Source organism: Rattus norvegicus, chromosome 5 (genome assembly GCF_021556685.1).
Source record: "Rattus norvegicus strain SHRSP/BbbUtx chromosome 5, alternate assembly SHRSP_T2T, whole genome shotgun sequence".
Taxonomy (NCBI): Eukaryota; Metazoa; Chordata; class Mammalia; order Rodentia; family Muridae; genus Rattus; species Rattus norvegicus.
In genome coordinates this window covers 141,824,296-141,838,862 of record NC_141538.1, presented here as the reverse complement: position 1 = coordinate 141,838,862, position 14,567 = coordinate 141,824,296, and the positions used below count along the sequence as shown (strand labels likewise).

Here is a 14,567-nt window from a genome sequence, read left to right as displayed (position 1 = left end):
TGTGTGACTTTGGAAAAAGGAATGAGCCTGCTGAGCATTACCGGAATGTGAGGACAAATAGAGGCTGGAAACTATGACGAGTGAGAAGGACAGGATAGCAGGCAGGGATCATGCGCTAGTGGATCTGAGGATGCTAAGCTGAAGTTTGAATGTTATCCTGAATGGCGGTATCAGGCTATGGCGTTATGTAGAGTTGAGTGCAAATGCGACTCCTGCGATGTTGGGCATGTTGCTTGTCTTTGTTGGGCTTTATTGTTCTATAAATCCGCATAGCAGCTATTTTATGGAGCTGCTGAACATCAGAAGAGCATCTGAGGTGCTAAGCATATACAAGTAGACACTTAGTAGGTGCTAACTACTAATCTTTGTTTTGTCTTTGAGTCTTACTTTGTCACCCCAAATAGCCTTGAACATGCTGAAGTCCTACTGCCCACTCTTGAATGCTAGAAGTATATGTATGAACCATCATACTCAACTTCTGAATTTACTAATCAAAACTGACACACTCATCAAAACCCACTGGGAGATCTTAAGGCAGACAGACCGTAACGAGATCAGTTTTGGTAGAAATACTGCAGGCAGCTTGACAAGGATGGCTTAGAGCAGGGAAACCTGTTAAGAACAAGGAGAAGGAAAGCATTTAGGGGCCTGGAGAGGTGGCTCAGAGATTAAGGACCTAATTTTTGTTTCCAGCACGTGTGTTAAGTGGCTCAGGAGTTACGCCTCTTTTCTTTTGGCCTCTGTGGGCATTTGCACTTATAAAAGCACATATCCACATAATTAAAATATTAAATATATCTTTAAAAAAATCAGTCTTTCACTGATTGCCTGTCTGTCTGTCTGCCTCCCTTCTCCCCTCCCTCTTTCTCTCCTTTCCTCCCTCCCTTTCTTTCCTTCCCTGTGTGCTTGCTTGTACAACCCCTCCCCCCCCCACCATACCGAGGGTTGAACTTGGAGCCTCACACGTGTAGAATTTCAGATGAGCATGCTATGAATGACGTGTTTCGGAAGTGATTTAAGTGCATGAGAGTTGAGAGTAAGGTTTGGGTTAAAGGCCTGAAGTGAAGATATAGATTTGGGAATTACCACTGTAGGGTTAGATAAAACCAGTAGAGATAGTTGTAAATGACAGGTATTTGTAACTTTGTTTGTATGTGCACACCAACCAGGCTGACGCAGGTTCAAGGCCAGCCTGAGCTACATAGGTATTGGAGGAAAGTAAAGGGATGCTTGACCATGTCTTTATCACAACAGGAAATTTAAGAGACAAGCTGAATATGTTGGTGCATTCCTGTATTCCCACACCTGGGAGACGGGGCAGGAGGATTAAGAGTTTAAGGCAAGGGGCTGGGGACTTAGCTCAGTGGTAGAGCGCTTACCTAGGAAGCACAAGGCCCTGGGTTCGGTCCCCAGCTCCGAAAAAAAAAGAACCCAAAAAAAAAAAGAGTTTAAGGCAGCCAGGGCTCTATGAGACCTTAAAAAAAACTCATTCCTTAAAAATGCTTATTAGGTTAAAAGGAATTCTGCTTACTTTTTTCTTTTCTATCTGTGAATTGGCTGACCTGTGATAGTAACACAGTAAGTACTTTCGTGTTTATGTGTATATGCTCTGTTTTCAGATAGTCTTTCTGTATAGTCCAGGCAGGCCTTGAACTCAAAATTGTCCTGCTTCACCTTCTTAATGCTAGGGTTACAGGTATGTGACACCACACACTACTCCAATGTCAGGTCGTACTTACTGAAGTTTGAGGAGGTTTGTGTATAAAGTTAGGTCCTTACATAGAACTCAGTTCAGCTCTGATCTTCTGTGGAGCGCCCACTCCACCTAGCTCTTGTTGCTTTAACTAGTCAGAGTCATGTGTTTGGGCCAAACTTGTAGGTTTTAATTTTTGTTGGTTTAGGTCTTATTTGTTACTTAAAGTTTTAATGTTGGGCATTTTAAGGGGAAAAGCATGGTCTCTATCTTCAAAGACTGGATGTACCTGGTGATATAAGGAAGAGCATGTGAAAGTTCAGAACTCTGTTGATGGAGCGATTAGCGCAGAAAGCACCATAAATATTAGGAAGCTAGAAGGGACTGACAGAAACTGTCAGGAGGATTCTCAACAAATAAAAGTCCACCAGCCTGTTTTCCTATGCATTTAAAATCTCTAGTCACTCACCTTTACCTATAAAATATAGGTTGGGCTCAAGCTTGTCATGTAAGGCCACCATTTGGGCCAGGCCATAATAGCAGGTTTCTTAAAAAGAAATATCTATTTTATGTGTGTTAGTATTTTGCCTGTATCTAAGTATGTGCACCATGTGTGCACCTGTTGCCCAAGTTGGTTAGAGAGGGCATTGGATCCCCTGATGACATCGGAGTTATGGGTGGCTTTGAGCCATCACGGAGATGCTAGTAACTAAGTCCAGGCCTTGGCAAGAACAAGTGCTCTGAACCAACCCAGTCTCTGCAGCCCAGCCCATCAGTTTTAAGTCTCACTGCTGCCTGGAAAACCATCTTAGCTCTATGAGCTCCATCACCAACTGTCACTGTGACTTCACTTGGGTGGCTTCAGGTAGCAGCTTGTCTATCTCTGTTCCTTGTTTCTGCCCATTGAAGTTGTCCTAGGGATTGGCTCAGTGTAGACTAGAGAAGTGAAAAAGGAAGTTACTGTATGCGCAGCCGCAGCAGATGTGTGCACCACACACCGTGCAAGCCCATACGGGTTGCCTGAACACCTCGCCTCAGATTTAGACTTGGTGTGTGCTGCCAGTCACTGCTTTACATACAAACTTTCTGCTCCGATCCAAACATAATGGAGTGCTTATGGAGATTAAAGATTATTTCTACCACTGTTCCTCAGTAGGTATCAAATTTGTATATCTTTGTATTGTGTTAGAATGTTTGACTTTATTTGTTTATTTATTTGAAATTTTAAAACAGAATCTTATAGCCCAAGCTGGCCTCAAAACCACTATATAGCCTAAAATGAGTTTGAACTCCCGATCTTCTAGTCTCTAACTCGCTTGTGTTGGGATTATAGGAATACATCAGTGTTCTGAGCTACAGTATGACTTCACAATGTTTGCTGTCGTTAAACATTTTACTTACTTGTATGTGTTTGTACGTGCACATACCACAGCACACTTGGAGACCAGAGGACTGCTTACTTATAGGAGTTGGTTCTTTCTTTCTTTCTTTCCCTCTTTCTTTCCTTCTTTCCTTCCTTCCTTCCTTCTTTCTTTCTTTCTTTCTTTCTTTCTTTCTTTCTTTCTTTCTTTCTTTCTTTCTTTCTTTCTTTCTTTCTTTCTTTCTTTCCCATGGATCCCAGGGAGCAAACGTGGTCATCAGGCTTGGTAGCAAGCTCCTTAACCCACTGAGCCCTAGAATATTTACCATTTGAGTCACAGATGGTTGTGAGCCACTGTGTAGGTGCTAAGAATTGAACCTCTTCCTCTGGAAGAGCAGTTGGTATTCTCTCCAGCCCCAACTGCTATTTGAATTTCTTAGACTTAAATTTCTTTTAAAAAAAATCATTTAATAAATGTTTGCTTGGGATTAGAACAGATTTTCCAATAATTTCTCTTCCCCCCCCCCCCACTCCGGGACCGAACTCAGGACCTTGCACCTCCTAGGCAAGCGCTCTACCATTGAGCCAAATCCCCAACCCCCCCTTTTTTTTTTCCAATAATTTCTGAAATGACTGTAAATACACTGCTATTGTGGACTATATATTTGCCAGCTCTCTTTGCATTGACGACTAAAAAATTATCATGCAACTCTGACAGGTAGTCAAGATGCCATATGTTCTGTGGTATCAGATATTAGCCAAGGTTTAATTCTTTCTATCTGTGAAAATAAACAACATGTACATCTTATTAATATGTGGTTCTGCTTTCATTTTTAATAAGTAAGAAAAGTGTATGTGCCAAAGAGCTATTTAAAATATTATTAATATTTGTAATCAGTAAGTGTATTATTGCTATAACTAGTTTATGTCATTGACATATTCCTGGGGTCATGTAACAATTTCTTGGAAGAAAGAGAGTTGAGCAAGTAAAAACACAGTTTAAGATACTGGACAAAATACTTGCTTTGAATACTCTATATTTACCTGCTTTATTTGGACAGTAAGAGAATGAACAAATAAGTTGTATAAGGAATATCCATTACTTGGAGTGGTGGGAAGAGAAAATAGCATATTACCAAGGGAATAAATAACATGAGTGTCCTGATGAGAGGAGATTGGCTGGAAGCTGATTCTGTTTCAGTCTTCAGATGGTAGGACTGAAAAGGATGATGATGTTGGACCAAAGCAGCATCTAAAAAAGGAACTAGAAATGGTGGCATACAATGAGCAAGTCTGGTAAGAATCCTGGCTGCAAATATCTACATGACTCTAGTAAGTTAAAACCAGATTGGACCTAAAATAGATGAATTTCCTATAGCCCTAAGTTAAGAGTCAATAGGTAGAATTATGCAGAAGCAGACCCCAGCATTTTACTTACAGAATGTTAGTTGTTATGTTGCTTCGTGAGACGATGGGTGCCCTTATCAGCTCCAGAGCACCATGTGTGGTCCGGACAGACCTTTCAACCCCAATGTAAGGCTACAAGGGAATTAGAATGAGTAACTTGGGAGGTCTCTATGTTAATTCTGAGATGTATAATACAGAGAGATTTATTCCGTGCAAAGCAGGAAAAGATTCAATCTAACAATGATGTGAAGACTATGTCTTGGGGAAAGAGAGACTGCTTCCTGAGTAGAAGCAATACAACCCCAAAAATAGGAAGACAGAGCATTCACCCAGAGTAGAGGGCTCAGAGTGCGCGTGGGCCAGTGTGACTTTTTCTAGGGAGTTCTGTTAAGAGAGTAACTGCTCTCGTGGAGAGTTTCATGTAAGCTTCTGAAGTTAATTTGGAACACTGGTGATTCTCATTAAAAACTTGCACCTTTCTTCTGAAATTCTCAGACCTGGGGAAGAAATGAGAAGAGCAAAGCAGTGCTATTTACGTGAGAGTCCCTAAGGACAGTCAGTGATTGCTCCATCATGCTGTCTAGCAGAGGAAGGGCTAACATTCGAGATTCTTAATGACTAGGGTAGAATGAGAGTAGTTGAAGGTCAAGAATAGTTAGTGGAGAAGTCATGGGGCATAATTCAGTGGTAGAGTACCCAGCTTGTATTGTATGAATGAGACTCTGGGTTTAGTCCCTAGCGTGCCCCTCCCCACAGAAAAGAATAGCTAGGAAGTAGTAGATATTTTTCTTTCTCTCTTTCTTTCTTTCTTTCTTTCTTTCTTTCTTTCTTTCTTTCTTTCTTCCTTCCTTCCTTCCTTCCTTCCTTCCTTTCTCTCTCTCTCTCTCTCTCTCTCTCTCTCTCTCTCTCTCTCTCTCTCTCTCTTTCTTTCTTTCTTTTTTCCCATTTGAGGCAAAAGTCTGCTGTATCCTAGGCTGGATTCTAACTGTGTAGCCAAAAATGATCACGAACTTTTGATCAGTCTTCTTGTCTCCCAAGGGCTACAATTACAGCATGTACCACCGTGCCCACTCATGCTGTGCTGGAAATCAAACTCAGGGCTTTACAAGTATCCTGTCCACTGAGCTACGTGCCCAGCCCTGTACGATAGCTTGATAAAGATGACTGCTTTTTATATTTGGAGGACTGGGGCTCAGAGTATGGCCTCACTCTGGATATAGGGCAGAGATGTTAAGACAGCAGATGAGGATAGGACTGGCATTATCTCAGTCATCTGGGCCACTGGCTGGTGATGAGTTGCTGATGAAGTTCAGTGGAGCCAAGTAGGCTCAGATACACAGCCAACATTCAAGCTGACATCTATCTATCTATCTATCTATCTATCTATCTATCTATCTATCTATCTATCTATCTATCCATCTATCCATCAATCGATCTATCCATTTATCTATCTATCTATCTATCTATCTATCTATCTATCTATCTATTATCTATTTATCTATCCATCGATCGATCTATCTATCTATTGATCGATCGATCTATCTGTCCGTCCATCCATCCATCCATCCATCCATCCATCCATCCATCCATCCATCCATCTATCTATCTTATCGTCTGTATGTGATGTGAATCTCGTCTCTAGGAGAGATTTGTGAGGTTTGGTATGTGTCAGTGGAGGCAGCAGGGAATGGTCAGTAACAGTGAGAGTGATGTACGGTTTTATTTTAGTTTTCCTTTTAAAAATTATTATTAGGAGATGGCAAAATGGTTCAATGGGAAAGATGTCTCTCTCTCTCTCTCTCTCTCTCTCTCTCTGTGTGTGTGTGTGTGTGTGTGTGTGTGTGTCTTCTAATAAAATGTAATAAAGCTTTAATTACTAGCATATTCATTGTACAAAAGATGGGTTTCATTATGTTTTTATCCAAGTGTATGGTGTATTTTTGCCCAGTGAGGAGAATTGAAATAGAGTGCTGTATGGAAGGTGCAGGCTTAGGGTAAACAGGAAAGAATCGGGCCTGGTCATGTCTGTGGGGCAGCCATTGTAAAGAACTCACAGAACTGATGTTTCTCTTTAGGAGGTTTTGTGAGGGGTGGTTTGTGAGAAAGAGGAAGAGTTTGCTATTTAGGAAAAGGGAGAGATGCTCAGGTGAGCTAACCTGGGTGGCTTTTGGGGCTGGCTGGCTGCTGAGGAAATGGGAATGGAATGCTGGGCGTGAGAGGAGAAGCAGTGCTAGGTGGGCCAAGTGATGGGGAGGAGAGACTAGAGGATTGTAGTGTCGGTACTATGCCCTGAGTCTTCCCACTCCTCTCCTGCTACTATTTGTAACTTTTGCCTGTTGTGAGGGTTGCAGGAGGTCAGTCACTGTGCTCTCTGCTCTACTACTCAAATTATTGTTCTGAGGAGACATTGCTATGGCAAAGTTTTGGATTTGTATGATTCTGTCTAATCTCTAAAGTGGTCATAATTAAAAAAGAATAAAAGATGTTTCAATTAGCTAGATCTTTCTAACAAGAAGTTGTTGTCTATGGCTCTGTATCTAAAGTCAACCTTTTATGTTGGTTTTAGAGAAACTGGGGTGTGGCCAGGGCACGGTGTGGCGCTAAGTGAGAACCTCTTCTGTTTCTCTTTTGCAGATGAGCGGGACCGGGTGCAAAAGAAAACATTCACCAAGTGGGTCAACAAGCACTTGATGAAGGTAAGATGCTTTCATATGTTTCCCTAGTATTTACTCTGTGTGTGTGTGTGTGTGTGTGTGTGTGTGTGTGTGTGTGTGTGTGTGTTTGCTTGTGTGTATATGAGTTCTTGTGTATGTGGAAGCCAAAGTAGAGCTTGATGTCCGATTGAGTTTTCCATTTTTTTAATTGAGGCAGAACTTATTGGTAAAGTTAGTCTTGCTAGCCAGCTTGCTCTGAGGATTCCTATGTCTGCCTTCCAAGGCTGTAATTGCAGGCAGGCACCGTACCTACCCAGCATTTATGTGGGTGTCTGAAATCCCAGGCTTTTCTTACCCCCAACCCCACTCCAGTCCTTGTGCTTACGTGACAAACACTTGGACTGCTGAGCTGTCTCCACATCAGCTCATCAACAGTGTTCCATGTACTACCTCAGCGCAGTGAGGTGGGGGGTACCAGGCAGTGGTTCCTAAGATCCTAAGAACACCACTTCTAACTTAGAATAAAAGTTATTCCATAGGGCTGGAGAGTTGGTTCTAAGGTCCATATTCAGATGGGATGGCACATCTGAGAGCCACATGGCTCTAAAGACATACACACAAGTTTGGTTTTTCTTTTTCTCAGTTGGATTAGTTGTTCAGGTCGTTACATATTCAAACATGGCTCCTTCGGACCGGAGGAGTTCAGTGGCAACTACAGTGAGGGTGATTTTCAAACCACAAGAACTGATAAAAAGCCTTTCCTACACTTTACCTCAAGCCCCAGACTCATCTGGACGTTGTCCAGCCATTTCCTTTATTTGACACATCTTAAATCGCTAAATACCTTACTTGTTGTCCAGTTAAGAAACCTAGATTAATATTTGACTCAAGACTGCCAATAGTAATCTGTTTGCCCCTTGCTACCCAGTCCAATAATTCAGCTCAGAAAGGTGACTTGCTCCTGTGTTCTCTACACCTGTCGATTCTGTCCCTGCCTAGGGCTTCTTCATTTCTTTGAGCTCTGTAATAGTTTCTTTTTTTTTTTTTCCTTTTCTTTTTTTTGGAGCTGGGGACCGAACCCAGGGCCTTGCGCTCGCTAGGCAAGTGCTCTACCGCTGAGCTAAATCCCCAACTCCTCTGTAATAGTTTCTTAACAAAGTACTCTCTAATAGTACTGATTGTGCTATTAGTACGAGTTTATTGATGACTTCCAATAACCCAGAAGGTTTATAGTAAGTCTTTCTCTTGGGTTAGCTCACAGTCCTTCAGTGACTGTGTTGCTGAATGTTCTATTAATAACCTTATTTTATCAGTGAGGAAAATGAGGTTTAGGAGGTGTGCAGCTTGTTCAAAGTCACACTACTAAAAATAAGCAAACTGAAAATTTAAACCTCAGCTAATTAAAGTTTGCAACACATATTCTTAACCTCCAAAATTGGCTCTGGCTTCTGCCTTTTGTGTGTGTTCGTGTTGTGGAGGGTGGGGTGGGGGAGCAGTAAGTTTAATTAGAGTTTTCTCAACTTATCAGTGGCTGCTGCTAAGAAAGTATCTTTTCCTCAACAACCATTAACTGCCTGTCAGCCTGAGGAGAAGTGGGACCACTGCATACTTTCCTACCCCCCACCTCACCCCCGCCCCTTAGTGCCAAATTCCTCTCCTATCTAAAGCTCTTGCTGAACTGTGAGGTATGCTATTTTATTTCTTTTATCTTTGCTCTGCTCTCCCTCTGGCTGTTTTGCCTATCAACTTACTATCTTTAAATATTTCCCTGAGTCTCTCATGTAGAATCGATTATCCTTTCCTTTGTGCACCTCCTTGTATTTCTTAGGTACTTCTGTTAGAGTGTTCAGGTGCCTTGTTCTGAATCTTTCTGCTAAAGTGATATTTGGTTTTGTTTTTAGATTGTATCTTTATTTCCATTGCTGCTAGAATGTATTCTGATAAAACAACTTTAGGGGAAAAGGGTTTATGTGGGTACAATTCCAGGTCACAGCCCATCATTGTGGGAGGCCACCACAGGGACTTGAAGCAGTTAGCCACACTGCATCCATAGTTAAGAGCAGAGAAATAAATATACACATGCTTGCTCTTAACCAGTTCAGGGCCAAGCTCAGAGTCTAGCCACATGAGACCATGTGGGTCTTCACATCTCAATTAACCCAATTAAGAAAAATCTCCATAGGCATGCCTGGAGGTCAACCTGTTCTGGGCAGCCCTTGTTGAGACTCTCTTTTCAAGTGAATCTAGGTTGTGTGGAGCTGAGAATTAAATCTAACTATACTGTGTCTTGTTTTTTGTAGTGTCAGGACAAAAAAAGTCAGGTGAGAGATGGGGTGGAGCAAAAACAGCAACCAAAAGATTATTTACTGCTGTAAATTCCATGAGTGGCTACCTGTTATCTCGATTTGATGGTACAGATGGTCTGCCTCTCTGTGAGTTCTTCTCGACCTGTCCAGCTTCATTTCCAGTCTCCTTTATGGAACTTACACTGTAGTCACACCAAGAACTACTGTTCCCTAAAGTCTTTGTACTTTTCTACTGCTCTCTTTGTTCCTCTCCCTAGAAAGCGCACACACCTCAGTCTCCTTTGCCCCTGAGCCACTGCCTACTAACCATTTTTGGCTGAGGCATATAATCGTTCTGATCTGTGTTCCTTGGACTAAATCACTCACAATTTCATCTCTACTGTGTGTCACGTGGAGCAGATGCCTGCATGTTTGCATATCGGCTCCCTCTAGAGATCAAGGCAGTATAATATCACTTTTCCGTAAGCACTGGGACATGAGAGATATCCAATAAATACATGATACCTTGAGTAAATAATAGTCATAATGCTTTATAGCTTATGGAGTACATTTTACCTGATTTCTTTTTACAAGAACATCCCAAAACCTTGACCTAAATAGTGGAGCTATCTTTTGTGGATTTTAGAATATAATCTTCTCAGTTTTCACTACAAAAGAGGGTGAAATTAGGGAGATGACCTCCCCAAGATCATGCGGTGAGAGAATGAGGTAAGGGACAGTCCTAAATCACATGACCAACACTCCTAGGCCTTTCTACTTAACATGGCCTCCATGCCATTATTAACAGTTGGATGAGCCAAGAGCACTGATCTAAACTGGACTACCAAACTTTGTATTTGGATTCAAATGCTTGGGCCCCGATGCTCCTTTGTGCTGATGGTGCCTGTTGGACCTTTACCTCACTGCTGTGTGATGGCAGGAGGCCTAGGAAAGGGACTCAGAAACACAGCACAGCAGTGTCAGGCATTGGAGGCCAGCCAGAGCTTTGCTTAAACCCTTTCCTATTTTTTATCCTTTTCCAGGCTCTCAGATTTAAAGTTCTAACAGCTCTTTTTCATCTCATAATATTGAGACAGGGAGGGAGGAGAGGAGAGGAGAGGAGAGGAGAGGAGGGGAGGAAGGGAGGAGAGGAGAGGAGACGGGGGGGGGGGGAGAGAGAATATGAGATCCACTGGTAACTAGAATCATTGTATTAAGATTGAATTCTTTGAACTTTGTGGGTTGAAAGTTAGGGGGGGCTGGGGATTTAGCTCAGTGGTAGAGCGCTTACCTAGGAAGCGCAAGGCCCTGGGTTCGGTCCCCAGCTCCCAAAAAAAAAAAAAAAAAAAAAAAAAAAAAAGAAAGTTAGGGAGTAAAATTTTGTGAAACTCTGTCAACTTGGCTAAGTACACTCAGATCAATTCTCTGGCCAATAGGCCAGTGTAGGAACAACAGCAAATAAGCTTATCGTTTTAGATTTAGTTAATCTAGAATCTCTTGGGCTCTAGAGTGAGAAAATGAACTCCTTTATTAATTGTAAGCAGGACTGATCCAGTGGTAGAAGACATTTGTTAGGAATATAAGCATCTAAAATGTATAAACAGCCTAACTTAAAGGTCAAGCCCACAAACATAAACCCCGTTCTTTGTGCAAGAATCATCAAAAAAGGAAAATCTGGCTGTGTTTAAATTTTATCAATGTTGACAATAGGAAGATTGTGTCTAAATTCTTGTAACTTATAAGATAGATATTCCCAAAGAGACTCCCAAGAAAACAATGGGATGCTGGGCATGGTATGCCATATCTACAAAACCAGCACTCAGGTTGGGAGGATTGCTGTGAGTTCAAGACTAGCCTGGGTTATAAAGAAGTCTCTGTCTTAAAACAAAAAGGATGTGATTATGTTTCCTCAGATAAATTATTTTATTTATCTTCCAGTAAAACGAACCAATTTAAGCCAAATCTAACCCCCTCCCCCCTTGGTTAATTGGGAAGCTGTTCTCAGTTGGGTGAACTCACTGACCCCAAGGAAGCAAGGGAAATTGCCAGGGGAGGGAGAAGACATAGAGAAAAAGCCTAGAGGGAGAAGGAAAAGGAGGGGAAGAGGAGGAGATGATGTTGACAACACTGACAGAGAAAAGAGGGGGACCAGAATGTCAGATTTACGTAGGGTGGGGAAGAGCCTCTGGGGGAAGGGCAGCCTAGCTCCTGGGCTGGAAAGTTCAGAGTTGAGGGTGGGGTATGTCAGGTAGGGACCTAGGGGTACTGGGAGAACCTGGGCACCAGGTCTGCTTGGGTATGTAAAATATGCACCTTGGCCACTTGGCCCAAGTCTGAAACCCAACAGATAGAATGATTCTTTTCATTTTTATTCATGTGTACAGTCTAGAAGCCACAGACCTTGGAATTTTAGTAAGAATTCCAGTTATATCAGTATATATTTACACTGTCATTTCCAGTTCTCCCCTTTTCTTTCCTCTTTCCTGCCCCCTCCTTCCTCTCCCCTCTCTTTTCCTTCTTGTTCTATGGTTTTTGAGGCAGAATCTCACTCAAGCCCAGGTGGCCTCAAACGTACCTGCTTGCTATTTCATTCTTTCAAGTGCTGAGATTCCCAGTGTGGAATGCCACATCCGACCTCCCTGCCTAACTGAGGAGCCATTTGAATATAGGGTAACTAAGGGTTGCCTGCACTGCTTGAAAGGTGGCTCCTGCTCAGGCTACTTGAGAAGAGGATCCACTACTCTCCAAATGGTGTAGGGATTTTCACACTCTTCCCCCTTCCCATCTGACTTGGCCTTAACTGTAGATTCTCCACTTCTAAGCTTAAAACTTGTCTGTTAGGGGCTGGAGAGATGGCTCAGCGGTTAAGAGCACCGACTGCTCTTCCAGAGGTCATGAGTTCAATCCCCAGCAACCACATGGTGGCTCACAACCATCTGTAAAGAGACCCGATGCCCTCTTCTGGTGTATCTGAAGACAGCTACAGTGTACTTATATATAATAAATGAATAAATCTTAAAAAAATAAAATATTTAAAAAAAAACTTGTCTGTTAAAAGTGGTAAAGCAACCTTTTGTGGATTTTCCTCTACCACCGCCGCCGCCACCACCACCACCACCACCACCACCACCACCACCACCACCACCACCACCACCACCACCACCACCACCACCACCACCACCACCACCGTCCAGTAGCTTAGACTACAAGATACGTTCCTCTGATTGAGCACATCCTCTGAGTCCAGAGACGGAGAGGTCACTCTCCTCACTCTCTGGCTTCAGTAGATTTTCCTGGACTCTACTTCTGTGCCTTCTGTTGAGCACAAGTCTTTCTGGGTAAAGGTTAGCTGTTACCTGTTTTTTAGTGTGTTAGACTTTGTCTTAGAGACAATTGCATCTAATTACTCACTATGGACTCCCCTCCTGCACTCTAGAAACCCACTAATTCAGAAATCTATCTGGGGTTACCAGGCTGCCTCACTCCCACTTGTCCTGTATTTGTATGTAAGTTTGGTTCCCTTGGCCCTGTGCTTTTATTGCACTGAGATTGAACCCCATGGCGTGCACATGATACACAGGTACTAACAGGTACAACATCCTTTACCTATCTTTTCAAAAACGGATATAAGAATATCCATCTTAGCCCTCCACCAATCACATTTTACTCCACAGTCATTCTTGAAATGTTTTCTGGATGGATGAGTCTCCGTCTCCTTTTCTAGACTTTCTAGAATATTGCCCAGTGTTTAGTATATGATCAATCTGGCTTTAGCTTAGGAAGCACATATGGTGGGATAAAAACACTATTATTCCATATGGATTTTACTCGAACATGAAAATTCCTGAGTTTTATGATTGCTTCTTGATTCACATTTTTTAATTTATAGGTTTTTCTAGAACCAGACATTCTTTGGAGGTGATCAAATGATTCTAGACCAGGTAATGACTGGCTTGTCATACTCTCCTTACAGGTCCGCAAGCACATCAATGATCTCTATGAAGACCTTCGGGATGGACACAACCTGATCTCTCTGTTAGAGGTCCTCTCGGGCATCAAACTGGTGAGCTTCTTCCTTCTAAGAAGGCTGTGTGGGGCAGCAGCCCTCGGTGCTTGCTCCATTGGGAGGGAGAAGTAGAAGAGTTATTGATACACTTTATTCCTAACTCAGGCATATTGCTTAAGGTGACATCATCTCAATTTATACATTATGTATTGTCATATGAGGCCTCTGTACCCCAAGCCCTAAGGATTTAACCTGAAACCTCACACCTGTTAGAAGGCACTGTATAATTATGTCTCCAGTTTTAGGTATCATGTCTTAATAAAATCGGAAATTGACTCCTTCTTAGTCATTTCTCATCTCTTTCTAGATACTGACCTTTCAGGAACATTATATTCCTATTTAAAGGTTTTTTTTTTTTTAATAAATTGCATTTTTCTTCCTATAGGTTTTTTTTTCTTTTAGTTTGTACAGACTCCCCTTTTCTCTATTATGTTTTTGTCTTTTTCTTCTAATTTTCTGTGTTTAACTAAGAATTTGAAATTTAATTTAAGAACCCAGGTGTTTGGAGTTTCTCCTACTTTCCTCCATGATTTGTTGAGTCTCACAGATATGGAAAAGTGCTAAAGCTGGACCTGAGCATGTCCTCATAAAGAAGGTCATATGGGCTTCTTAGATAATTAAATATGCTGGCCTTGTCCCAGTGCTTGGAGGGGAGGCAGAGGATGGGGACACTTTAATGTAGGGAATGCTGCTGAGCCTCCTGAGCTGTCAGACTAGCTCTCACACTTGCATTGTTTAAGGGATTAAAATTACATTCCTTTGGTCATTGTTTAAAAGATTGAAGAGCAATGGAAGCAAGTGTTCTTTGCGGTTCAGCATCTTTCTCTCAGATGCTATAGCAATGCAGTTGTCATTGGAAATGTCCACACTTGACTATTGGAAGCATCTGTGGGGGAAAGAGATCTGCAGAGGCTCACAGTGCAAGCACTTTAAATCTCAGCCCACTCAATGCTTCTGGTGGATTCTTAGTCACTGTTTGTTGTGTTAAAAGAATAGTATTTGGCACACCAGATTTCATTGTTTATGTGATGTTCAACTCCTTCTAGGAGTGGGGCTTGGCTTCCTAAAACCCTTTGTTTTGGCTTTACTTTAAAAACAAAAA

At 42.0% G+C, this 14,567-nt stretch overlaps 1 protein-coding gene across 21 annotated transcripts in view; it reads left to right on the top strand.

The window, feature by feature from the left end:
* The window catches only part of Macf1 (microtubule-actin crosslinking factor 1), a 325,822-nt gene that overhangs the window by 128,008 nt on the left and 183,247 nt on the right, over positions 1 to 14,567 (top strand). For all 21 annotated transcript variants that reach the window (NM_001135758.3, XM_087549955.1, XM_087549954.1 and 18 more), the window contains 2 exon segments: positions 7,095 to 7,156; positions 13,373 to 13,462. In NM_001135758.3, coding sequence (NP_001129230.2) covers positions 7,095 to 7,156; positions 13,373 to 13,462 — 152 coding nt within the window.